General features: G+C 38.6%; 1 protein-coding gene across 1 annotated transcript in view; it reads right to left on the reverse strand.

Annotated features, from left to right (window-relative positions):
• Positions 1–25,232, reverse strand: part of pdhx (pyruvate dehydrogenase complex component X) — a 35,028-nt gene extending 9,796 nt beyond the window's left edge. The window contains exons 1-8 of the mRNA XM_085357284.1: positions 25,079–25,232; positions 20,347–20,430; positions 17,828–17,928; positions 12,369–12,577; positions 11,022–11,120; positions 4,838–5,003; positions 4,228–4,375; positions 2,104–2,162 (exon numbers count right to left, since the gene is read on the reverse strand). Of these exons, the coding sequence (XP_085213410.1) occupies positions 2,104–2,162; positions 4,228–4,375; positions 4,838–5,003; positions 11,022–11,120; positions 12,369–12,577; positions 17,828–17,928; positions 20,347–20,430; positions 25,079–25,214 (1,002 nt within the window). The 5' untranslated portion in view covers positions 25,215–25,232. The remainder of the gene's footprint in view (positions 1–2,103; positions 2,163–4,227; positions 4,376–4,837; positions 5,004–11,021; positions 11,121–12,368; positions 12,578–17,827; positions 17,929–20,346; positions 20,431–25,078) is intronic.
• Positions 25,233–27,740: the final 2,508 nt, after the last annotated feature.

The following is a 27,740-nucleotide window of genomic DNA, read 5'->3' on the forward strand; positions in this document are numbered from 1 at the left end:
TATCTCCTCCTGCTCTAAACTGGGAATCTTTTGAGTGTTTTTAACAAATACTCATCAGAAGTGGAGCCCCTATAATAAAATATTAGTGGTAATGCAAATGAGCTTGACATTTGAGAGGTACACAAATACATTAGACCAACAGTAAAACACAGTGAATGTGACAGTGCCTGTGTTGCTTTGGTAGCTTTTGCAATCAGAATTAAGATATGAATTCACTATTGTGCCAAACACATTTTGCTTTTTCAAGATTTCCCCTTGTGGGACTAATAAAGGTATCTTATCTTATTAGCTCTATAATCTAAGGAGCTTGGAAAGAAAATCGTCTAGACTTCTTTAAGTTACTTGAAAATGTTTCACCTTTCATCCGAGAAGCTTCTTCAGTTCTAAGATCAAACGGGTGAGAGTCCCAGATTTAAGCCCCATGGGAGTGTCACCCCAAGAGGGACAATGGACCCCCTAATGATCCTCTACCCAATTACACGAGCCTAAGTGTGAAAACGGGTGTAGGTCACTATCCGCCAATGTTTTGGGTGAGCTCATTGTGAAACCTGGCCCCACCCTATCATCTGATTTCCTGAGGTCAAATGGCCCAGGATGTGAGTGGGCGTTAAGGCATCTGGGAAGGGATCTCAAAGCTGGATTATAGATGGCAGACAGTTAAGTGTCGTAAGCCACCGCCTCTGTTCAAAGATGGTCGTTCACAGTGGACATAGATGGCTCTTTCACTCCTCTTTCAAACCATCAGTCTTCTCTGTCCAAAATATGAACATTGGCATCCTTGAAAGGGTGACCTTTGTCCTTTAGATGCAGATGGACAGTCAAGTCTTGTCTCGTGGAGGTGGCTCTGCTATGTTGTGCCAAGCGTTTATGAAGTGGCTGTTTGGTCTCTCCAATATGGAGGTCTGAGCATTCCTCGCTACACTGTACAGCATACAGTACATTGTTAAGTTTCTGTTTAGGTTTGTGTTTAGATGGCAGACACCAACTGTCTGCAATCTACAATCCAGTGTTGAGATCCCTTCCCAGATGCCTTAACGCCCACTCATATCCTGGGTCATCTGACCTCAGGAAATCATATGATAGGGTGGGGCTAGGTTTCACAATGAGCTCACCCAAAACATTGGCTGATTGTGACCTACACCTACCATTTTCACACTTCGGCTCGTGTAATTAGGTAGAGGATCATAAGGGGGTCCATTGTCCCTCTTGGGGTGACACTCCCATGGGGCTTAAATCTGGGACTCTCACCCATTTGTTCTTAGAACTGAAGAAGCTTCTCGGATGAGAGGTGAAACATCTTCAAGCAACTTAAAGAAGTCCAGACGCTTTTCTTTCCAAGCTCCTTAGACTACAATGACCTGGATGACTGAGAACCTGCACAGACATTAGCTCTATAAATTCTCTGTAGGTTCCTTTCGTTGAGGGTTCATCTTTTTATTTCTTCATTTCTATTCGTGTTATTAAAGTTATTACATATTATGTGGCATAGAATATGACAACATCTAAGGCACGACAGGAAGTCATAATAAAAGGATAGAGTGCAAACAGAAGTGCATTTATCACCAATTGGCGCACCTGTAAGAAAAAAAAAACAATCATCTGGAACACAAAAATTCAAAACTGGGTACATAAATCAACATTCTTCTTGTGGGGGGAGTGTGTGTGTGTGACAGAGAGAGAAAGGGAGAGAGAGTGTCGAGTGGAAGTGTGTAGATGTGTGTGTCTTTGCCATGAAATTTACTTGAAAATGAGGATGGGAAGTGGCAATAATGTGACACAATATTTTATATTAGTATAATAAAATAGTATTTTAGAGTGTAAAATAAGTAAGTCATTATATTCTTATGAAATGTTGCTGGAATAACTACATTACCAGGAGGGCCACATCGTCCACAACGTCCTATGCCTTGCACATATTCTTAAAATCTAACATCACATCTTAGACACATGTGTCCAAATGGTTTATTGAGCACTGGAAGAGATTAAAGTTATGGATAACACTGCAATGTTCTAAAAAATACAGGGTTAGAGATGAACAGATGACCCATCTTTAGCAATTACACACACTGAAGGAACAAATGACAACAAATGAGGAGTACTTACTCTGAGTGTAACAGCTGCTGCCTTGATGATGAAGTCATTAACAGACACTTTAATCTGTTCTGAAAGGACAAAGGAGGATTTATGAGAATAACCTAATCTCTGCTTATTATTATCAGATCTAAGCCAAGCGGAAAGCTGGATAAGCTAAAAACCTATGGTTCCAAATGCCAAGGCACAGTGAAAGTCGAGTATCTTGTACAAGACCTGCAATGTTTCAGTTATCAAAAAACATTCAGTTAAAGAGGGGAAATTCTAAATGAATTAATTTCCATGTAAACAAACTGCAAGTGCATGACATTACACATGCTATTGCATAGGGAAAAATGCAATATATTGTTGTTGTTCACTCCAGCTGATCAGAAGAGGCCCCTCTATGCCAAACTCACTGATGCGAATTTGCTTCATTCCCTGCTTGATGTGTAACACACATTGGGGCAGTCAGGCTTGGCATCAGAGCCAACTTTTACTAGTGGCCAATAATGCAGTACCAGACAGTTCTGAATGCTGTGAGCAGTATGATTAATGAGCTAACCGTGAAATCGCACTGGTCGAGAACAATGAGAGTCCACAAAAACAACCGGTGAGAGAATCCCTCCGTACACACACAACCTTGCTAATAGGTCTGGAATGGCCATCCCATTTCCTCTATCACAGAGACAGGACCCAAAGAGATTTACTGTTTGTTTGACTGTGCTGAAAAGTTGAGCTAAATAAGGCCAATTACGTGACACAGCATTAAACTAAGTGTTTTAAAATTGGAATCTGACATAGTACTCTTACTTAATCAACATGAAAAAATGTCCTGAAGTAGTCACAGGATCCATTTAGAAAATCAAGCCATTAAGGATAGATATTTTTCTTTTTATGTGCAAAAGTGAATGGTTTGTGGTGGAAACTGTCCTTCAAATTACACACCCAAAATTCTGTTTCACAAGCAGTAGCTGTTTGCTCAATAACCGTTGTTAGGGAAGGTTGTGAAGCTGAGGAAGTAATGACCACACTGCTAGTTTCAACCAATGCTTCATTTGATATTAGAATTGCATCAGACTTACAGTATTCAATGTGTATAGTGTGTATTTTTTTTAAAAAAATTATAAGATTGTAACAATCTATCTTCCCTGTGGTATTCACTGCCCCTACATTTACTGTTAAACCCACATTTATTCCTTGGCTTTCAGTTCTGACTACCTTTATTTTGTCATTTCTTACTCAAGTTTTCTCATTTTATACTTCAGTTCTTAAATGTCACTTGATTATTTGAAATGCACAACACTTTGGTCAACGGCTATTGGTTTAAATGTGCTATATAAATAAATTTGACTTGTATTTAGAGGCCTTTAATAGCATTTTTTAAAAATTCAGTAATACTGTCATTTATCACATGGTACACAACAACAGATTAAACATGTTTAAGTATTAATACTATGCTGTAGAAAATTAAGAAATGGCTTTGGTAGACATGGCTCTTTCCTAGATCTCATCAGTAGAAGTCAGCCCTGTGAATCCAACTTCAGCCATCCACAAATCCCCTCTTAAGAATCCATACAGCATGTGCACACTCATCATGCTGAGTAAGTAAAATGTGGCAAGTACACAAAACATAGTGATACTGTTGATGCTTAACAAAAAGCACAGCAAACAGAAATAAAGTTACAAGTTGTGCCCTTTGTCAAGAGAAACTGACTGCAATTCCTTTTTGGATTTAGTTTGTCTAAATTACTTCTCTTTATGATGCCATACTGTCTCTGTGATACTGAGAACAGGGCTCTATTGCAGCCATAGATATACTGCAGGTCTTGCTTGTGGGGTACTGCTTCATGGATAGGCATTTAAACTTCACAATTGGCTAAATCATTTGCCAAGTACAATAATTTACCTGTCCATAAAACAAATGTCACCACCCCTGTGGAACACAGATGTGTGTATTGATTTGAAACACAGGAACGGACATGAACTACGAGCTGAATGCTTGAATGAAGCGTCACATTAATCTTCTGAAATCCACAACTTCACAGATAAGCTGTCTTACAAATGTACCTGTCAGTATGCATTAAGGGAGATACCACTTGCAGGACAACAACAGTGTTAATAAAAAGACAAGTTTTTTCATTTCATTGTTTTTACCTTTGGCCAGATCTTTGCGGAGTTGCATGACAGCAGCCATGTCACAGTCGATGGATGCATATGAATGGGGGATGGTGGTCTTTGACTGGGTAAGCCTTTGAGCAATCACACGACGGACATTTGAAGCTGGAACCTCAGTGAAAGTTCCCTGGAGATATGAAGGAGGAAGAAGGGGAGGTAAATAATTCAGTGAAGGATAAAAAAAAAAAAAAAAGACATTTTGAGAGAGCCAACACTGATATGGTGGACACATCTTCACTGCTGTGTCTGCTAATGACTCCAAAAACCCATGAAATGAATAAATGTTGACGGCAGCCTTGATAGTTAATGGCTGGTTAAAAAGAATCCTCAATCTTTGAGATGAACAGGCAATACCTTACGGGATACCACTAACTATACCAAATGAAACTGATAAATATCTACAGCAGCAATGTAAAAGTTAACCATGCAGAAATAGTGATTGAGATGAGACAATCCCATTACATCCTCTTAGCCAAAAGCGACAAATCCCCAAATGACTGAATGATATCTGGCAGTTTCTTAGTACGACCCGAAATAGAAACTGCGCCATGTAAGAGTATTTTTGAGAGGATGTGTGAGGAGTGATCACCGGTGCTCCTGGTTTTCCCGGTACAGACAATGGAGGTATGTTTGGTCTGCTTCCTGGAGGTAGAGGACTGGCTGCTGGAGCAGAGATGGGACTTGGAGGAGTTGAGGCTACCACAGATGGCACTGCTTTGGGAGCAGGAGATGCTTTCAGAAGATTCAGTGCATCCCTGTTAAGAAAAAAAAGGGACCATTTTAACATTAAATGTGAGAAAGACACTTTTAGAAGAAAAAAAAACAAAAAAAACCAAACTACATCCACGAACCTCCACTGAAGCTGGAAGCACCATATTCAACACCTTTTTGTCCAACAAATACAATATCCTGCCTCTGAACATGACCAAACCATCTCAGCCTTATCTCTTTCTTCTTTCTAAGTATGAAGCCATACTACTGCTCACTGATCATTGCCGCTCCTCTTAGCCTAGCTTCAACAGCAATCCTAGTGATTTTCCATTCACTGAGGCCACCTGGAAGAGTGGCAAAACTGTTTTGGATGCAGGGAAAACCAGACACCTCAAACTAGGCACAATAAACACATTGGACTGGGTCAGAAGTTTGTCAAATACTACTCAGGATAAAACTTTATATAAAATTATCAATATTTATGATTGCACCACATGACAATCCAAATAGACAATGAAAACATGCTTCGTTTGAAGAAAAAAAAAAAAAAAAAAACATGATTATTTTTCAGCTTTAGTTGACTCAGTCTTTGTTGAACTGCACCTGATTTTCAGTTCCAGCCTGTTAAAGAGATAACAGACATCATTTATTACTTCTAATAACCCTTTTCTTTTTCATTTATCAAATGACCTAATTTTTTTATGTAAAAAACAAATCAAAATATTTTCTTCTTCATGAAAAAGTGCTCCAATGCCATTATCTCTGCCTTGACTGTTATTAACACAATTTCATCTGTGTGAAACAACACTTACATAACTAAAGTTAGTATAAAAATGCATTATTCATCCACATCGTTCTATTTGCCCTACAAGTAACAGTCATCTGGTTTTTGTTTGTGTCAGATTTCTGGAAAGGTAACATTCAGTTTCTTCTGGAGAAAAGGAGTCATGAGAATCGTCCGTTATTCTCAAACACCATCAGCACGGGTAGGATCCGGTGCCAACTGCAGGAAAGCTTATTCAAAACCTTTGGTCTAAGTGGACTTCCCTCTAGCATAGTGAGTCATGGACAGCCTGACTTTAACCAGAAAAAAAAAAACAAAAAACAAAACAAAACACTACATCCATGAACCTCCTCTGGAGTTGGAAGAACCGTTTTCAACACCTTTTGTCCAACATATACACTATCCTGCCTCTGAACATGACCAAACCATCTCAGCCTTATCTCTTTCTTCTTTAAAGGAAGTATGAAGCCATACTGCTGCTCACTGATCATCACCTCTCCTCTTAGCCTAGCTTCAACAACTCTTTCCCATAAACTCACAGTATGGCTCATCAACTTAAAATAAATAAATAAATAAAAATATGCTTGAGTAAATATAAGTTAAAAAAAAAAAGGAAATAAAGTTAAAAGTAAGAGACATCTGGTTATTGTTTTTGTGAGCTTTTTGGAAAGGTAACATTCAGTTTCTTCTGGAGAAAAGGAGTCATGAGAATCATCCGTTAGTCACAAACACCATCAGCACGGGTAGGATCCGGTGCCAACTGCAGGAAAGCTTATTCAAAACCTTTGGTCTAAGTGGACTTCCCTCTAGCATAGTGAGTCATGAACAGCCAGACTTTAACCATGAAAAAAACACTATCAAATGCTGTATACTAATTATTTTGATGTAACACTGCATTCACATTAAAGAACTGTTTGTATACAACTTGCAAGTCATCCTGCACCAACTTGATACAACATAATAACACAGTCCCTTCATTAAGGCTCATAGTTCACCCTTTAAAGTTAAGGATTACAATCACGCTATCTCGAGGAGTCATTTGAACAAGCAGATGTAAAATGTGGATGTGGAATTGTCACTATGGTAACCCAGGAAATGAAAATTTCCAACATGTGGCTAATGTGCTAAAGCAAGCAAAAGCTAAAGCAATTTATTCAAATAGCATTTCCTTAGACAAGAGTGCCTGGTTTACAAAAGTTAACAAACAGCACGAGAAACTAGAATTAATAAAAACTTAATTCTGAAAAGGACAAACAATAAAATCCATGTAATAACTGAAGGCATTTAAAGGCAGGATGAAAAAAATGTAAATATAGCTTTAAATCAAGTTGCTGTTTTGGGCCTTTTAGTCAAAATTGAATGGTTCCACATTAGTCTCCAGGCCATAGGTCCTGCCACATGCCTTCAGCAGCCCTCCAATTTACAGGCCTTGCAGCTCTGTTTCAAACTGAAAAAAAAAGTCTCAATACGTTTGTTCTGCAAGGCTTTTGTGGGCAATATCAGACAATCAAGACAGCCGATTAAATTGGACAACTTGTGAAACTTGAGGTAATAATATTACCTTAAACACAGAATCTTTACTCTATAATTACATCAATCACTGAGCATGATATGGACATTTTTCTCTAACAGCCTACAGTTTCATAAAGGTTGTAGAGAAAGTGATTGAAGATATTAAAGACTGCTATGCTAAGAACTAAAATGGGAAGAGAAAGGCAATAAAAGAGAGGAGGTACTAAGAAAACCGCTCTGGATAATTTTGATCCTACTAGTAAGAGCTGGAAGGAGCATGTATCAGGTGTACTTGTTTCTAGCTCTTTAGTTCTAGTTCATCGGATATGTAAGGGGTCTTTTGTCTGGACCAGCTGCCTCTCACCCCTAGCATAGCGCTAGGAATAGCCAAAGCCCCACAGCTGCCAATTTGTTCCGTCTGGCACATTCACTCCTCCCTTTCTCTTACCTATAAAAGTATGTGTTTGTGGAGGGAAAGGGGCAGTTTGCAAGTCCCTCAGCTAACCACAAAGGACGACAGAGAGTGTTTATTGATTACAGAGGGCTATCAATTTCAATACCACAAAGTATTATGAAAGTCCCATATAAGAATCAATAAAGCCTTTATGATCTTGAATAAATTCAAGTCAAGTCAACAGCAACCTGGAGGGGCCACTAAAAGATGACACCGCAGATACCTCTTTTTTTTTTTTTTTTTTTTTTAAATGTGGCTTTCTGCCATGCCTTTTTCAGACCAACCATTTATATCATTACTGACAGCCAAGGAAAAGGAGCTGTGGAAAGACTAGGAGAAGGTGACCAGAATATTAAAAAGGCACAGAAGCAGCACTCACATGCACGCATGAAAAGACAAGTCTGAACACACTGCAGGGATCATGAATTTAAAATAAACAAACAAAAAGAAATCAATGCTTTTAAATTCAGAGAGAATCAAAATGATGTATTACAAAAAATAAGTGTAGTGTAGTCTGACTAGCGTTTTCTTAATGATTTCAGCTTTAAAAAATAACATCAGTGCAGAAGCACACATTAAACAGCACATTTCCACTACAAAACTCAGAAATAAAACAACAATATTATTAACAATATTATTGTTTAGAATATTGTTTACAATTCAGGGTGTAACAAAAAGGGTGTAGATTTACATCTAGGTGTTAACAAGATCAAAAAGGGGTTAAATTTAAAAGTATAGGCCTCCCAAACTAAAGATACTTCAAATGCACAGCAATGTGAAAGCTTCAGAATTACTGGCTATCCTTTTCACTAATGCAATCAAAATGAACATAAATGATATCTCCCCTGGATTATCACAGGGTTAATATATTCCTGTTGTGAAAATATAGCAAACACAGCTGGTGCTGGTTTTTAATTAGCTGTCACAGCATTGGACGAGTCAATCGTTGTTAATGACAATGGTGATAAAAATGGTGAAAAAGAGCAAAAAATGCATTTGCCTTTACACTTTCTGTTTTAAAGCTCTGCTTTTGATTATTGACCAGTACTTACACAGTACTTTTCTAATCTATTTCAGCACTCAAAGTGCTTTCTTACTATAAGCCTCAATTACCTGTTCACACACAATCACGTTTTTCTAAAAAGTGCGTTTTAAGCTAACATTCACACACTCACGCTTTAATGGATACATCACGGGAAACTCGTGCAGAATATATTGCCAACACACCGACTTTCTGACAGTTACACAACGTGCTCTACGTTCTACGCCACAACTGGCTAGCACTGAAATTGAATGCGAATTTGTGTCTGTTTTTACTCAAGAAAGTACAAAGCTTATGTCAAAGCGATATGAAAACATTTGGTTTTAGTCTCCCTAAATATTTATTCATTTCCTAAATATATACCAAATACTTGGAATATGCCTTTCTGTGATACTGCTCCAACCAAAAAAAGTCACTGATGGGAAGTAAAGGGCTAAAAACATAAGCAAAGAAACCACTTGTTAAACATTTCCTCTAGCTGGTAAATCCCACGACAATGAGTAGGGAAATTGTAAGTCTGGTAAGTCAAACTGGCCGGGCCTCCCAAGCTTTTACTGATATTATCACTAAGTAAACAACATAGTATGCCTCTGTACCAATATTTTGTATCACCCCTGGCAGTGACAGCCTTGCCTGCAGAGTTTTAGTAGATACCAGCTAGGTAATGCCTTAGAAATAAAGCTTTGTATTTGTAGCTTTTTGCTTGTTTGCTTTGATTTTCTGGTTGCTCTTTGAAGAGCACATTGTTCAATAACAGAGGGATGGTTAGCCTTTTAATTTTTAATTAAAAGAGTCCCTCTTCCTTTGATATGTTTTCAGCCTCAGCCTTTCCTTTCTGAGGATCAGCTTAAGTTTCATCAAGTGAATATTCCGCTAAAGCATTCAAGCAAATCTGGAGCCCAGCTGAAGGTTTAAAGAGGAGGTCTCTGAGCAACCACATGAAATACAATTAAAACTGCATCACTAATCGAACAATTTAAAACCTTGAAATGTTGACACACAAAACACCCAGCATGTTTATGCTTATAACCTAGAAAATTAATGTAGATTTGTATTAAAAATACATATCTAAATGTACCTAGTGTAGAACAGCATATCGTACTTGCTTGTTTGTTGTTAAGAAACATTTACATATGATTTTTAGTTTGCGATCAAGATGTACATCTACAGAACGGGATTGCTAAAACAAAACAAGTGCCTAACAGGTTTTCTAGGCTTTCTTGCAGCCTTAAACTCACTTGTTAATAAAATTGGTGACATGTTGAAAACATTTAACGTAAATCACAGTGGTGAAATTATGAGAAGGTTTATCTTATGAGAAAAGAAAAACCCACCCTAGTTCTAGGAGTAATCATTCTTTACAGCATTTAGTTTAAAAGACTTCGTGCATACTTCCCTTACTGTCTAACACATACACACCCTTGAAAGCATATGGTCTGTATTTCTATGGTCACCAGTGTGTCCCAGAGACTGGGTTGCTATGGCAACAGAAGTTTCTTAATGAGATCCCTCAGCAGGGTGTTAGTTGGGTAACGAGAGCATTCAATCAAGTCCCCACTGACAGCAGGTAGCCATTAGATCCTTGTCTGTTTGCCACTTTCTGTTGCATGAAGATTTAAATACCTGATACTTTAAACCATGTTAGAGAAATTTCTCCAACATTACTGTCCACATTGACCTGTTCTTCTAACATCTCCTTCCTTTAGAGATTCTGCAATATTATGGTGACTGATTACCATACCAAACAATCCTTTTTAAGCTGATACACCACTAACAGTGTAAACAAACAGAGTACAGTGCATGCAAAAACTGAGACTGATAATTTTACTTTAAACTCTTGACCTTTCAGACTGACCTGCATATGATTATGTCTAGCATCTGAATCTATAGAGATTTTAGCAAACATAATAATCATTGGCCATCTCAAGGTTTGTGTGCAAACACTCAAACAACCGTAAGTCAAAGATTAAAACATAAGCTATAAGGGTATTATGTGACCTTCAACAAAAATAAGAAAAAAAAAAGTCTTAAATTTGCCACCATAAATAAGCCTGACAGCTTGTTTGCACTTTTTACAACCTCCAGCATAACTGATGCACAGATGTTTATTATTATAGGAAGGTATATATCCCATATGCTTGCCTTAAGCATGATATATCTTGCAAAAAAAAAGAAAAAGACAAAAGAAAGTTAAGCCAGTTAAGTGAAAAAACAAACAAACAAACAAACAAACAAAAAAAAACAACAACTTGTGTCATTTAGGCACTTACTCCTTTGTGATTATTCCTCTAGGGCCTGTGGGTGTGGCCAGTTTTGGATCCAAACCATGAGTGTCCAGAATGTGTCGTGCTGCTGGGCTCAGACGTAACCTGGAAAAGAAAACGAGAGAGTGGCAAAACTTTTAGTTTTAAAGACCTCATCTGGTAGCTTCAAGGTAGTTGCAGAGAAACTTCAAATGAGTTTTACATGGGACAGCTTACCCAATACCATGTGGTGACACTGAACTCCATTGCTTAACTATAAAGACTAGTGTAATTTAACATCTTTCTTCTGACATATCAGTCAATGTTTTTTCGTTTCTAGCACAAAAACATGAACAGATAAAGAAATTTCTCTAACATTTATTACGTCCAGTTATTCATGAGTCCCTGAGCGCGCTCTGCTCAAAAGAGCTGGTTGTTCTGTTTCTGCATACAGACGTGTGCTGCCAACAGGGAATTTGTAGAGTCCCATCTGGTGGATAAACTATGGAAGATCACCAGTAATATGACGACTGAATTGTGTTTTTCCCCATATTTTTTTTTTTTTACTTTTTACTTGTTCATTTATCAGATTTTGTAAAGGCCAATACTGATGTATCAGCTAATACATAATACCGTTTGGGCTCTATAGACACAGTCAGTTATATGGTTGACTTAACTAGTGCAACAATGTACACGATAACTTTAGTGAAATCAAAAAAAAAAAATCTTCACATCTAAAAATATTTATACTGAAAAAAATAATGCATAAAAAAGTCTTTAACTGTCAATGTTGTTTTCCACTCTAGATCTCCACTCTAGATATATCCATGCTTAACCTTTTGGCCCTGCCACAGTGATGTTACCAAAGTTCAAATCTGAATATGAGAATGTGCTCAGCAAAAAATGTTTGCAAAACAAGTTCCGTTTGTCAGGGAGTGGTTCCTTTTCGTTTTACAACAGTATTTATTCTGTAAATAGGGACATTCTGAAATGTGAACAGAAAAAGATCATCTCATTCAGCATATTACATGGTGGTAGATACTGCAAAATCCAATCCGACCAGCACAATGTGCTCTAAACAAGAAAAGATAACCTCATTCATTCATTCATTATGTATCTTAAGGCTACGGAATCTCTTTATCTACTTTTGATCAAATTGGAGTGCTAAAAACCACAATGGCCTACTGTGTAAGCACATTTAGCGCATGGAAAAACTCGTCATGTAACCAATAGGGGTCAAAAAGGATTGTTCTGTAGAGTGAATAAAGGTCTATGGACTCTACATCAGATTTATTAAACTAAATATTTGACAGATGTCATTTGATTAAGCAAAACAAACGAACAAAAAAACAAAAGCATGAAAGTGACACTCACTGTCCTGATGTGACTGGTTTTGGTGCAGAAGATGGAGAGGGAGCAGAAGAGGTCACAACCGAGGTAGCAACTGCTTTTGTAGCAGGTGTAGCTTCAGATGGAGGTGCAGCATCTGAAGAGGGGATCTCTACTTGTTTCCAGTCCTGCCCTTCCTCCACCATGAGAGCAATGAGAGTGCCAAGGCGGATGTTGCGACTACCCTCTTCCATCTGCAGAGAGAGGGAGGTGTACTAATAAAATTGGCTCAATAATTTCATAATTACAGCAGAGACTGCTAGAACACAGGTGAAGGGCTATTTTGAAATAGATAAAGGGGAAGGTGAAAGTGGGAAAGTGACATTCATCACTTAACCTGTGGTAACTGAACAGATGAACCTGCCAGGAATTATTAGAGGATCCCTTGAAAATGACGCCACTTTCTCAGTGACAACAACATCTACTGGAATAGATTCGTCGAGGATGTGTCTTATGCTCTTCAAAGCTGTCAACCATTGATTTACCATGTTCTTATGAAGTAATCCAAATCCAGAGCAAGCTTTTTCCTACTCTCCCGCGCCTGTGTAAGGTGTTGTTCCTCACATATTGATCAGTCTAAATGAAAGGCCAAAGCTTAACATAGTGTGCTCAACTACTGCATTGGATCTCATTTCAAACCATATGTCCTTATTGAGCTGCCCCTAAACATGTAGCACAATATGATAAGGAGGACAATCAGGAGGATGAAGAACTACCCATGTTGTTGTACTTAAATATCCAACAAAACCACGGGTAAGTTAAGGGAAAAAAAAATAAAAAAAATCTGACCAAATGCAAAAAAGAAAGATGAACAATAAATAGTCATTAAAGAAAATTTAAAATTATAATAATTAAATAATGCAATCTATGATCATAATGCCAACATTGTAAACATAATCCACCCCTCTCCTTTAGGCTTGCAAAATCAAAGTAGGATTAACAAAAAAAAGTAATATTAACTCACATCTACTAATCTGCCCCGTATGATAAAACATTAAAGTTTCATTTAAAACAAAGTTTTAAAGGAAAACATAATCCTTAAATGACAGGTTAAAAATGTATTTTATTTTTTTTGGCATTATATAAGTGTGCATTAAGCCTATGCATGACTTATTCTTCATATTTAGTGACCCCACAGTGCCCTTGCTGGCCAGTGGGAGGTGAAAGATGAGGTAATATGTAAAGAGGTTTTCCAATAAATATGTTGTTCTGCAAATTTCCACTGATATTCATCTTCAATCATGAAAAGGATTTTTCCATGCAAACAAAAACACACAACTTACAATGTGTAGGCTAAATAAAAGAACATAATGTATCAAGACAGAAACACAAATTCATTCATTCATTCATTTGGATAACCCTCCCAAAATTCTTGTGTGTGTAACAGATTGAAACTGTTCTAGGAAACACACCAGCAAGATTTGCAGTCTAGTACAACAGTTCTGTGGTAGTTGGCTATGGCTTGGTTAATGCTGTTTTGTAGCCAGTCCACCAACTCCCCTATGTCAACCAACAAAAATAATTTCTTAAGTGATAGTAAATGCTGCTTAATATTTCTTTCAATTTTACATTATGCAGAAGCACACAACCAGCACTGCTGATCGCATTCAAGCGCTAATAATCAGTAAGTGTTACAGTGTATCATGTGCACGCACACACATAAAATACTACCATTGCCAAAGCACTTAAGTGGATCTTTGAAGTAAAAATCACATGCCATGTTCACAGCAGGCATTATAGATATTTGCATAAACAGGTGCTTCGTGCACTGCGGTGGTGTGGCACTCAACACTGCCATCAAATAGTTACGGAACACCAAAACCTATGGGAAGTGCAAATTATGTTTCTAACCTCATCTACATAAAGTTAAGGTAACCGAAAAAAATCCATCTCCACTGGAAGCAAGTTAAATTCTAAATCTTTGCTGCTTTTATATCCTCATGTCATCTTTATGACCCACAAATCTCTGCAATCAAAGAAATACTGCTGTTGTGACTTATTAAAGAAATGGTATGGAAAGTTGCAGTGGTCAGGCGTGGACAGTTATTTTGTGGCTAATTTTTCTATTACACATATTTGGAGGCATACATATATTTTTTATTTCAGACCACATTTGGGAATAACCATATTTAATAAATCACTTTGTATAACTCATACGTCCCAGGTGGAAAATTTATTGCAATCTGCACCATTATTTGAAGCTTAAAGAGCCTGTCAGGTAAGTCATTTGAATCTAATGCGACTGTGACAGTTTCTACTAGTAGAGATTGCATAATTGCCACAGGGAGGTTTCCCACAGCTGTGAGAGTGCACTCACATGTATACGTTTTATCCCCAATATCACAAATCAAGTTTTATTATCCAGGCTATTTTTCTTCGTTTTAGTTACTTCTCTTTTGCATGGCACCTGTGTAAAAAACAAAGTAGGCTATCTGCGAAAAAAGTGAAGCACGTGGCAATAATGTCTACAGCTTACAATGGTGCAGCAATTTAGGATTTTGCAGACACTCACTATTCTTACTGCCCAGTGAAAGAAGGTATAAATTTTACATAGAGCCCTTAAGAGACCTCTCATGAAACCTTCAGCACGGCTAAAGATATTACAAAACCAGACCATTTATGAGGCTTAACGTTCAACATAATATTTTTATACAACAATACAAGCCCTTTGAGACTTTCAACAGCTTATTGACAATAATCTCGAAATAACAGTTGTTAGATGCTATACCTGTACAACGTTTTACATACGTTACCTGATAACAACCATTTCAGGTCTGTTTTTAAATTGTTATAGTCTATACTGGCATACACAGTGTACAGAAGAAGATGAACACAAAGCTCAGAAGGACCCTCTGATTATACAGTGTATGAGCAGTTTACTTGGAAAAGGAACACAAAAATAACAGAGAAAATGAGACAGTTTTGTTTAGTTAGTAAGGCAAGGTTTGCTCCTGATCAATAGAGCATGATAGATAATGTAAAAAGAGGATGGCAGTTATATCTTTGACTTATCAAACAGACTGACAGTCGAATTTAAGCTCTTTCACATAAAATCACACATGTGGAGGGGTGATAAATGACAAACTTGACAGGTTAGCGCTGCAGAATGTTTGGACATCCTTATCAATTCATTGATTCATGAATCTTCCTCTAAATCTTTCCTGCAATTTACTTTTGGTCTTAATCACCAACTAATCAACTTTTAAATACCATCTGTCACCTTTTAATTAATTTCTAGACAAGGCCTCTTTTATTTCAATTTGCTGAACACAGGGGACCAACATGAATTTATCTTCAAAAATATTTGTTAGTTCACGAGTCGATGGGTCATTGTACGCTTGACTAAGTTTAGGATTGAAGTGCGAGGGTCAGGGTAGAGCAAAGCAGTAAGCGCTTAATAAGATGCAGTAATCCACGGTGCTAGTGTTCAATATCATAACACGAGCAGGATCCATGACTGATGGCTGGAAATTGGTAGTGTGCCATAGCAGTACTTGACCCCCATAAATAAACCCTGTGGTGCACAAGTTTCATGTCTGCTTTAGTCTGTACAGGATTGCACCAGCTGCAGGTAATTATTGTAGTCTATATATTAGAAACCCACTGTGTGTTTGGAGAGCCACAATTACACTTCTAAGGTGTTAATGCACTCTGACCCTGACAAAGTGCCATATTGTTTTGGCACTTTAAGACCAAAACACAAAACTCTGAAATGGCGCCAAAGTCTGCTGGTTTTTCCAATACACATGTTCTTTGTCACAGACCGAGAGAACGAAAGCTTGGGGGCTTATCTAATGCAGACCATCATTCTCCTCCAGCTAAAGCCCCTACCCCCAATTCTTCGATGGTTGCTATGGAAACTACTTCATCCCCACAGTGGCTAAGACAAGGATGGAGTAAGTGAATGTGAAAAAGTGCAACCAAATGAAAACATAAATATATTTCTAACTAAAAAAAATTAGTGTATCGTATACTCTGAATTGTCAGTATATGGCGTGGTCTGCTGGGGCGGCAGCATCTCTGCTGGGGACAGGAAGAGACTGAACAGGGTGATCCGAAGGGCCAGCTCTGTTCTAGGATGCCCTTTGGACCCAGTGGAGGTGGTGAGTGACAGGAGAACGGCGGCTAAGCTGTCATCCCTGATGGACAACATCTCCCACCCCATGCAGCAGACTGTGACAGCACTGAGCAGCTCCTTCAGTGGGAGACTGCGGCACCCACGGTGCGGGACTTCGCAGGTCTTTCCTCCCCACTGCTGTCAGACTCCATAATAAAGACTTTAACTGATCAAGCACACACATCCATACATATGCAATAATACTAAGTGCAATAATCCTTTCTGTCATCGTTGTATTTTTACTCAGTTGTATATAGTATTTGTATTTGTATTCTATTTTTATCTTATTGTATATTTATTTTATTTTATTCTACTATATATAGTATTTTATTGTATTCTATTCTGTACAGCTGTGTACTGTATTTATTCTTATTGTATTCTAATTTTTGCCTCATAACTTTTGCACTGTCCACTTCCTGCTGTGACAAAACAAATTTCCCACGTGTGGGACTAATAAAGGTTATCTTATCTTATCTTATCTTATATCTGTGTATATATTTGTGAGTACATCTGCTTGCGAGAACTGGCGGCATATTTGTTTTTGTTGTGGTTTCAAATACATTGCCTAATTGAACCCTCTTGCTCCCAGGCGTCATTACAACTTGAGCATGTCCAAAATTACATAGCCAGAGAACATGTTGTATAATAATTACATAAGGCACTCTTTATGACATGAAAGAATATTTTGGCTTTTGTGCATTTACAGGAACATACACAGAAAATACCCAACCACTATTCCTAATTTTTTTTTTTTTTTTTTTTAAATTAAGGCAAATCTTGCTGAAATTATAAGGAAATTACCTCAGATTCCCCTTGCACAAATTCATTAAATCACAAATATGTATTAATAAAGCAATAGAGATAAAATATTTTCATCATTCTTAGAGAAAAAAAAACATGTGGTGTAGTACTGATGAAAGACAACTGATTGCTTGGTCTTTGACAGCCTATTAAAAATTCATACAGCTACCAGACTTGGGGGATGGAAAGAAAGAAATATTTGTCAGTAAAGTGTCTGTGAAGGTTCTCAGTCACCTTGTCAAAGCTTTGCTGTCACTGGAAAGAGGAAGCTATTTAACAAGCACAGCCAATTAGCAAAATCAATGAAGGAGCCTTGAAAGATGATGATATCCTGCGTTATTTAAATGATTCCGTAACATAACATTAAGAACTGCACACACATCTAAACACATCCTCAGACCTTCCACTTAATAACTTATCTAAGAAAAAAGTACCCAAGGCCCAAGGATGCCTGCTCTTTGTAAATAAATTCACATTTCTATTAATCTCTGTCAGAACAGCACCATGTGTGTTTTTGCTCACTCACCAATATCTTCGCCAAGACGCCGTCATCATTAGATTCCATGGTAACCACAGCCTTGTCAGTCTCAATCTCGCAAAGGGCATCACCTGCTGCAACTGCCTCACCTGAAGATGTAAACAAACACATCTGAGAACTTTCAGATAATAAATTAAAATAAATACTTGTTTGGTATTTCAACACCAAATTTTATATTTTCTGGGAGTGTTTCGGACCTTTGTGGAAGTGCAGCTTATTCATTCTATCATGAATGCATGAGTCACAATCATCAGTAGCACTTTGAATCGCACTTTATACACAAAGAGAACAAATTTGTTGCATAAAGATGAAGGAATTCCACTGAAAGAACAAAAAGGTTATGCAAAAAAAGTTTATCCTCCAGCTTACATATCAAATAAAAGAACCAATCAATGTTTCATGGGAAAGAATGTGAGATCTGAAAATGCAGCAAGTCTGATAGAAGGCAAGATCGTTGGCTATCCCAGTAGGTTCTCACTAGTCCACTTCATGAAAGAGCTGGAATACATTATCATCTGATTTGCAAAGTAGGATAGCAATTAGGAACCACTGGTTCTGTAATGCTCAGATACTTAAGAAATTCAAATTTTTTGCAACTTAAATGGTATTTCAGTCAAGACAGAAATAAATTGTTGTTGTCAGTTCTTTGGAAACTGAGTGAATCTTCTTATTGGCTGTGTGATAACAGGAAGTGGTAGGAACAGATAAGGTTTATAAAACGTAGTTCATTTTTGTGTTGCGCTATGGTTTCCTAAAGGCTGGGGCCTGAAAAAGGGTTACCCAAATTTGATATCTGGTCACATTTTAATCAGCTGTGAGATGATAGATAATATGGCAATGTAGCAAATTTTGAAAACAGGATGCCTAAAAAAATATTTTGCAAAATTGCAAATAATTTTCTAAATGTATAGGATTTATTACAGGTAGGATGAGGTGTAGGAAGAAAAAAAACAAACAAAAACAAAACAGGGTAGGTTAAGGTGGAAAGAAATGGGGGAAAGGTTGGAAGAGCAGAGGGAGTATTGATTTTGGAAGCCCCTGAGAGTTAATGCAGATTGGATTGGTATGAGGTTTTAACACCACATGACCCCTGGGGTGAGGTGCAATGTGTAGAAATAAAGATTAAAAAAGGTGACCCTGGACATTTTCACCTTTGCTCTACTCGAGTGCAATGGACATGATGACAAAACTAGCCTTGTGCCTTGCTGAAGAATTCATCTACCACCATTCAAGTTTCAGCATGTTTTTTTCAGGACATTATGATGTCATAGTCAATGTGACCTTTTAAATATAAATGTAATCGCCTAATCATTTACCCTCTTAAACACTGTGTACTGTCATAATTGGGACTTTATTCTAGGAGTTATGAACAGAGTGAGTGTGATCCTCAATCATCAAAATCTAATTAGTTGAGCTATCTAATCAAGCAAACATCTATGCCAAGTCCACCGAAATTTAAACCTTTTCACTGGCTACAATGGTATATAGAAAGATAAGCTTAAAATCTATTAACAACAACCAGGACTGTCAGTGATGCAGAGGCAACAAAGTACACAAATCCAGCTTATCCAATTTCTCAAATTTATATAGGTTTAGTGTAGCATGGTGCTGCACTGGTTAGCACTGTTTTGAATGGCTGGCTTTGAATCCTTCAAAATCCAAATATTGACTTTCAAGCTTGTTAGAATTGTACAAATATAGCACACCTCATATAGAGTTTTTGGAGACGTCTACATCACTGTTATTTCTGCACACTACTGTAAACAATATAGTAGACACGGTTTTAATGTTGTGGCTCACTTAAGAATACCTGTAAAAATAAATTCCCCTAAATTGAATCTTCTCACTACTGTTTCAATGTTTTGCTGAAAAAAAAAATGATAAAGGATTAATTTGACCCTTTCAGGTGGATCCTGTTCAAATACCAGTTCAAGCAGCAGTTGATTAATTGAACATATTATCTTATGCAAATTGAGTGCTTTTAATCAGTCTCCCATAAACTCATTTTTAAAAAGCAAGAAAGTAGTAGTGTAGATATATTTTTCTCAAATAATTCATCTGTTTTTTCCCCACCTTTCTCACTCACTCACACACAAACAAACTCAAATCTAACCTCAAGTCACAGCACATAGCAACACAGCAGAGAAGCCAATCAGAATTCAGCATCTGGCCTCTTGATAAATGAGTGTGCGACTAAGGATCCTGGCTATGCAGAGTTGCTAAACAGTGACTGATAATGACTGCCATGGTCCTTGAGCCAATTAGCCACCAGAGGCCCTCAGGTGACCCATTTCTCAGGCCTCTCTCTGTTACTTTAAGAACTGGAAACCAACTGAGCACTACAGGGGAGGATATTACAAGTACAAGAAAAGTGAAGCATCTATCCCTTTGGATAACATATTAAAACGCAAAGAGGTTTAAAATCTGACAAAGAAGCTCAGTACAAATGTGTGATGAGTGTCTGTTAAATTTTCTAATAAAGTCTTCTGTCAACGTGCTTTCTTTACCTTCCTTCTTCAGCCATTTGACTATGTTTCCCTCTTCCATGGTAGGAGAGAGTGCGGGCATCTGCACTTTGAGTGGACTGACGCCTAGAGGAGAGAAAGAAAATAACATATGATTTTCGACGGCACATAATGTCAAGGGTTTCATTAGGTTTAAATTTAAAACAAAAACCCCCCCTTTCTTTCAGAATAGGAAAAAAATTAGCCCTTCCAGTAAGGTTTTGCAATTTCATCTAAAATATTTGAATGTCAAAATGCATCAAGTAACATGCTCAGAAGTAGCACTGAATAGTTCGAATAAAGCCCTTGGGGGTCCGTATGTTCAACTTGCAGCAGAGCACAAGAGACAGCGGTACCATGAAAATGTTGCCATGTCACTTATACAACTGTGCTCCTGGATGACACCACACCAGAAGATGCAAAGGCATTTGTATCATTGTGGTCCCCAACTGTCACCATCTGTAATCACACAGAAGGCCAGAGTTCACACTAGAGCTTCAGGCTGCCAGAAGAAAACATAAATCCAAGATAACAGCTTTACTACATATGGTAGTAAAGCTGAAAGCAACAAAAATAAGGTTTAGAGCTCAAACACGGTACAACTTAAAATGAATAGCCCTTTGTTTTACACATTCTTTATGTTTACTGAACAACACACATATTACAGTCATTTATAATAGAATTTTTTAATGCATGATACATATTTTAAAAAAGTTTCTGTTAGCAGTAAACAACATTAACCCAAACAGGTAAAAGAAAAAAAAAAAAAAAAAAAAAAAAAAAAAGCCCCTTCCATTTGACGCCACACTTTAAATTAATCTTACATAATAAAAATCAGGCAGCCAAGGTAGTCAGTTATATAACTATAAATCTATATACATTTAATTTAAAAGAGAAATGAAAAATGTAAATAATTTGGGGATTCAATTATTCAAATTCTTGGTGTGTTAGTTTTTATTTATTGTAACATGGCCTTTGTTTCATGTTGCATGGTCTCTGGCCAAACTGTGTGCTGCTGCCACCTGCTGTATGTTCAGCAGTGGTGCAAAACTTCAGTGTGTAAGTCAAAGGAGCTTGCAAAGAAAAGCGTCTGGACTTCTTTAAGTTACTTGAAGACGTTTCACCTCTCATCCGAGAAGCTTCTTCAGTTCTAAGGTCAAATGGTGGAGAGTCCCACATATAAGCCTAGTGGGAGTTTCCCCCCACAGAGGGACAAAAGGACCCCCTGATGATCCTCTAATTGCCTGAGCCAAGGTGTGAAACTGGGTGTGGGTCCCAATCAGCCAGAGTTTCGGGTGTGTTCATTGTGAAACCTGGCCCCACCTTATCATGCGAATTCCTGAGGTCAGATGGCCCTGGATGAGAGTGGGCGTTAAGGCGTCTGGGAAGGGATCTCAAAACTGGATTATAGATGGCAGAGAGTTGGTGTCGTAAACCACCGCCTCTGTTCAAAGATGGTCGCTCACAGTGGACATAGATGGCTTCTTTCACTCCTCTTTCAAACCATCTGTCCTCTCTGTCCAAAATGTGAACATTGGCATCCTCGAAAGAGTATCCTTTATCCTTAAGATGCAGATGGACTGCTGAGTCTTGTCCTGAGAACCTTCACAGACATATTCAGTGTGTAAGGAAGAGCTTGATGCACGCTCAATTATCCAGGTACGGTAAGTAAATCTCCAAAGGTTGATTCTATTCATCGGGACGTCCAGATGAACAGAATCAACCTTCAGAGATGTGTAAGGAAGAGTTGTGTATTTATATGGCATGCGTGTTGTTTCAGTACTCAAAAACAGAAAATCTGTCTGTTTACATTTTATCTTCTTCATGCTTAAAGTCCCAAAACATTTACTGGGCAGTTTTATTTCTGAATGAGATTCATTGACAAAGAATGACATCTGTGTAACTTTTCAAATTCATATACTCACACTGGATTTGGGACTGAACATTTTATTTTAATTACTGACATGTTTACATGTCACAACGGAAAAAAAAAAAAAATAAGCGCAGGAATCATGGGCATATGGGCATATCATGGGCACAACAAGTTCCACCAGAACAGCTTCAGTGCATCTCTTCAAATCTGCAAATAGTGAAGTACCAGTGCCCTAAAGCGCCATCATCCTGGAGGAGCTAGTTTAAGGTTTCTCAATAAGATCCCTTTAAATAAAGTTCTGATTAGGGCTGCACGATTTTGCATAAAATGAGAATCACGATTTTTTGGCTTAGAATTGAGATCACGATTCTCTCACGATTTTCTTTTCCAGTATAAATATTTATTGCACTTATTAACTGCACATCGACTTCGTAACAGTTGAGACTGAACATAAAAACAATAAATAAACATAAAAACAAGAAATGTCTCACGTTTTGTTGTTGCCGCAAAATGTTGTACTGCTTGAAATTCCGTCTCCACCGTTGCTCGACACTGCGTGTATCCGGTTGTTCAGTCTGACGTCACTAGCCGTGTCTGGGTCTAAACTCCGCTGCAGGTCCATATATCAAACGATCACTGTGGCATTACTGAGAGTTGAAAAACTGTCTAAAGTCTTTCATCTTTAATAAAATGATCAGCGTTCTGCTCTACCAGGTGTAACAATTGAGTTTAACATCCAGGCATCCATGAAAACGGAATTTATGACATTTAACGGAGTTAGAAGTTAGCAGGGAGTTAGCTCGCTAGCTTCTATCTAAATACAATATAGCATGTCCTGACTGCGGGGTTTTGGAAACAAATTAAAACGTACAGCTCTGTTATCACTTCCAGTATAAATGAGGACAGAAAACTAAACAGCAGTAACGTTTGTAGGGTTACTGAAGTTGGGCTAGCTGGTATATAATGATGTGCTGCGTGACCGCTAGCGACACAGCTACGTTAGCATAATATAAACAAGCTAACTTTTTTTCCACTCGATAAAAGTTAATGTGAGTGTTCTCGGTGGTCAGGAACAAATGTAATCGCATGGCAGGATGCTGTAAAAGGACCAAACTTCAGCCAGGAGAACAACTGAGATAATCCATCCACAATACGAGGTTAGTCATTCATATACTGCTGCATGGGCTGGGCTGTAGTTACACCCTAAGGTTTTAAAAACTGAGCTTAAATAAATGATTAGCGGTAATAAAAGCCGAGGGAGGTCAACAGTGATCACTGACTGTTTTAGGAGCTTTTTGAGATCAAATAGAAGAAAATACATAACATTAAACATGTTAACAACACAAAAGCCATATTAAACGCAGACTACTTTAGGCCCGGAAGTAGGATTCGTCGCGTCATCACTGAACAACCGGATAGAGCAGGTAGTGCAACAATAGAAAAATAGTTGCAGGACGGCACTGTGTAGCGTTTGTCTAGGGTGTTGATCATTTTCCTAAATCCCTCGTTTTGCACAGTGTTGATGGGAGCCATATCTTTGGTCAGGTGATAAGTGATAGCCTCCGTAATTTCTTTGAGTTCCATGTGTATAGGAAAGCGCTGTATAAGGTTCCCGTCATTGGTGTTTGGGTGGTTGACCGGAACGGATTTTCTCCTGTCACTTTCTCGTCATCCCTGACGTGCTCTCAGTTGTTTTTTCCCTGCTAATTTTAGCATCACACAGCACGGCTTCTGTATCACGTGGTATAAGGCTCCGCCCTTGTCATTTGTTGAGCAGGAAGAGTGAGCGCTTGTTTTCATGCAGAGTACGTCCCGGATCAAAATGCGGTACAATCGTCGTCGTCTTATTTTTTTTATTTTTATTTTTTTTTTAAATCGTTGTCATTTGGAAATGAGATCGCACATAAGTATGAATCGAGATCGCGATTTTCTAACGATTAATCGTGCAGCCCTAGTTCTGATACACCGCATTTACACTCTTGGAACTTTTTGGAGCCCTCTTTTGTCACACCAACCGTCTGCATCTTCTCCTTCACTACATCCTCTGTGGTCTTTCCTCTTTTCCTCCTGCCAAGCAGCTCCATATTCAAGACCTTTTGCCGAACATATCCATGATTCTTTCTTTGAACATATCCAAACCCTCTCAGTCTCGCCTCTTTAACTTAAAGCGCTCAATCTGGGCTCTGATATACTGAGTGTTAATCTTGTCCATTCTTTGCACTCCCAATGGAAATCTTAGCATCTCCAAATCTGCTTCCTGTCTTTTAGTCAGTGTCACTGTCTCCAGACCTTAAATCACAGCAGGTCTGGCTGCCATCATGTAAACCTTGCCTTTCACTCTTTCTACTATCACATCTGACACTCAACTCCACCCTGCCCACACTCTTCACCTCTCTTATACACTGTTCATTGCTTTTGTTGTTTGACCTACGTGTTTAAACTCATCTACTATCACTCTTTCTCCTCCTTGCCGCTTCAGTGTTAGCACTTTTTGGAGCTAATACTCTTTTTTTTTTTTAACATTTAATGATTCTGCTACAAATGTGACAGCTTTGATGACGCAAGTTCGTTTACAGGGAGAGAAACCAGACTGGTTGGAGACATGCAAGATAATCCAAGTGATTTAGAAAGCGGCATTAGCAGCTTTCCATACCGTTAACTGCAAAAAATAACCATTACATTTTTCGCTTAACACTCATGCCAACCCTCTGATTTACCAACACTCCTACTATTTGTCATGCCCTGACAAAACGAGAGCAAAGTAACGTTGCACCATTAAAGGGTAGTGACGATTGCAAATGCCAGCGATTGTCAGCACAGAAAGGGCAACAGCCATTTACCTGGTAAACTGTCAACACTTACCGAGTACCCATGGCGACTGAAAGAAGTGTCTGACTTGGTCTTGCCATTGGTGTGTCGACCTTAAACATTTATTAAAATTATTCAGTCTGAGGCCAAATAACATTCCCTGACGACCCAAACGCAAGGAGGCCGCCATGTTATCGTCCTCCGTCGGCAAGACGTGTCCATACAGATGCCTGACGACAAAAAAGGAGGGGGTGGGGTGAAGAAGGACAGAGCCGTTTTCTGCCATAAAATCCGTATTTTTAAAAGAAAAACATGAAGCACAGAAAAATCTTTAAACGCAAACACTGGACTAATGAAAAAAAAAGTTTACCCCGGTGATAAATGTATTATAAGCTCGTGTAGACATTAACGATCAGGCAACAAGAGTCTTACCTACATTGGTCCTTCAAGTGCCTTTAAAATGTAGTTCTGTCGCTTTTAAATAGACTCAGTGAACTACTGCCCTCTGCTGTGAAGGTACTTTGTTAAAGGATGAAAAGGGTCGATGCTCGTGCTGAACTGCTGTTGTTGTTCGTACTATATCGAAGAGAAGAGATATGTACGCAGAGCCAGACTTTGAGAAGAACAAATTCTTTCCCGTTACCACAACAAAACCATTTATTAATTTATCTATAAAAGCAAGTGTTGTCATTATTGAAGAGTGTGCTGTTGGTTATGTATTTCTCTCTGTAACTCAGAGACTTTTAGACAAGAATGTTTGTAATGAATGCATTGTAAATTGCACACATATTACCAACATACATTCAAAGATACATAAAGACATATAATTCAAAATGTGTCTTTATCCATTTTTATTCTGCTTATTCAAGATTCGAGATCCCTTTTTTTGTCACACAGATAGTTATACAAGTATTACGGAGCCCCCCAGGGGACATGGGAGAAAAAAAAATTACGGAGGAAAAAAAAAAATTACGGAGGAAAAAAAAAAAATTAAGACGGACTTTTGCGAGATCTCGCAAAAGTATTGCGAGCGCTCGCAAAAGTATTGCGAGATCTCGCAAAAGTATTGCGAGATCTCGCAAAAGTTTTAGCCGCATTCTTCGGAGGCCGCCAGCTCGAAGCCGACCGGGAGGTCGAGGCACGATGTGCCGGGAAAGCGGTGTTCCTCCCGGCTGTAGTAGGTCTCGACTTCCCGTTAGCTTCGAGCTAGTGGCCGCCAGCTCGAAGCCGACCGGGAGGTCGAGGCACGATGTGCCGGGAAAGCGGTGTTCCTCCCGGCTGTAGTAGGTCTCGACTTCCCGTTAGCTTCGAGCTAGTGGCCGCCAGCTCGAAGCCGACCGGGAGGTCGAGGCACGATGTGCCGGGAAAGCGGTGTTCCTCCCGGCTGTAGTAGGTCTCGACCTCCCGTTAGCTTCGAGCTAGTGGGTGTCAGATCTCCAAAAACGTCGGAGCTCTTTTGCAAATATGTGATGTCTTGTAAACCGAGCAGGTATCTGACGTTTACACAACTACATTCACGCCTCAAAATATCTTAAAAGTGTATTTTGTGACCCAGAAAGAGTAATATTACAACTAAGTAGCTGCCGCATTGGTTGGAGATCTCGCAAAAGTCCGTCTTAATTTTTTTTTTCTCCCTAATTTTTTTTTTTTCCTCCCTAATTTTTTTTTTTCCTCCCTAATTTTTTTTTTTTTCCCATGTCCCCTGGGGGGCTCCGTAAAGTATAACACGCAGTGAAACCTGATATGCTCCACGGAAGTAAGTAAAGTAGGTAGATATATACAAAGAGGACATTACGTGCAATAAGTGAGTGAATTACATACAAGTTAAATAGAATAAAACAATCTGGAAATTTACAATTTTAAAATTTGGGCATGTACATTGTGTGAGTGTGGTGTTAAAGTTGTGCTGCAAAGAAGTCAGAAGGATCAGGCATGATATGGGAATGTTTGTTTTTTGTCCTTGACACAGCTGTTCGCATACCAGGACATGATGTTCTGTGTGAGGATGCTCTCCACAGCGCCTATATAGAAAGTCCTGAGGATCTCTGGAGAGACCCTGAACTTCCTCAGTTGTCGTAGGTGGTACAGGCGCTGCCTAGCCTTTTTGTACTGGACCTGAATGTGGGCAGACCATGTCAGATCTGAGGGGTTGTGGACACAGAGGTACTTGAAGGACTGTATGTCACGATCCTGGGTCTTATGACCCAGTGTTTTGAGTTTTAGTTTATTTTGATGTTTATAGTATATGGTTAAGCTCATTAGTTTTTCTATTTAATTTGTTATTAGATTCCCCTTGTGTCTTGTAACAGCCACTATGGTGTGGTGTCCCTTTAAGACACCCAAGTCGAGGGTTGATGGTGTCATCAGTGTGTGCCACTGGTCTCTCTGCTCTCTCTCTCTGTGATGGTGTGGACATGTGCTTGCACGCTAGTACATGAGGAGGGACGGATTTTATGTTTTACCTCTCCAGACACCTTTGTTTGCAACGTTATGGGTTGTACGAACACTGTGCGCTATGTTTGTTAAGCTGCAGCCGTTCAACCGGGCTTATATGGTTGATGAAGAGAAGGTATATTAAAGAACACACTGTGGAATCCCCAACGCCAGCGTGAGTGTGTATTCTTTTGGCTACCCTGCTAGGTGTTTTGCCGCCTCCTCTCAACCACTAAACGCAACCCGACGTTACAGTCTTCCAACCCCTGTTAAGTCTCCCTTG

The sequence above is a fragment of the Diplotaxodon limnothrissa genome, linkage group LG7, assembly GCF_057381915.1.
Source record: "Diplotaxodon limnothrissa isolate DT_005_m linkage group LG7, D_limnothrissa_male_GT1.1, whole genome shotgun sequence".
In the NCBI taxonomy this organism is placed as follows: Eukaryota; Metazoa; Chordata; class Actinopteri; order Cichliformes; family Cichlidae; genus Diplotaxodon; species Diplotaxodon limnothrissa.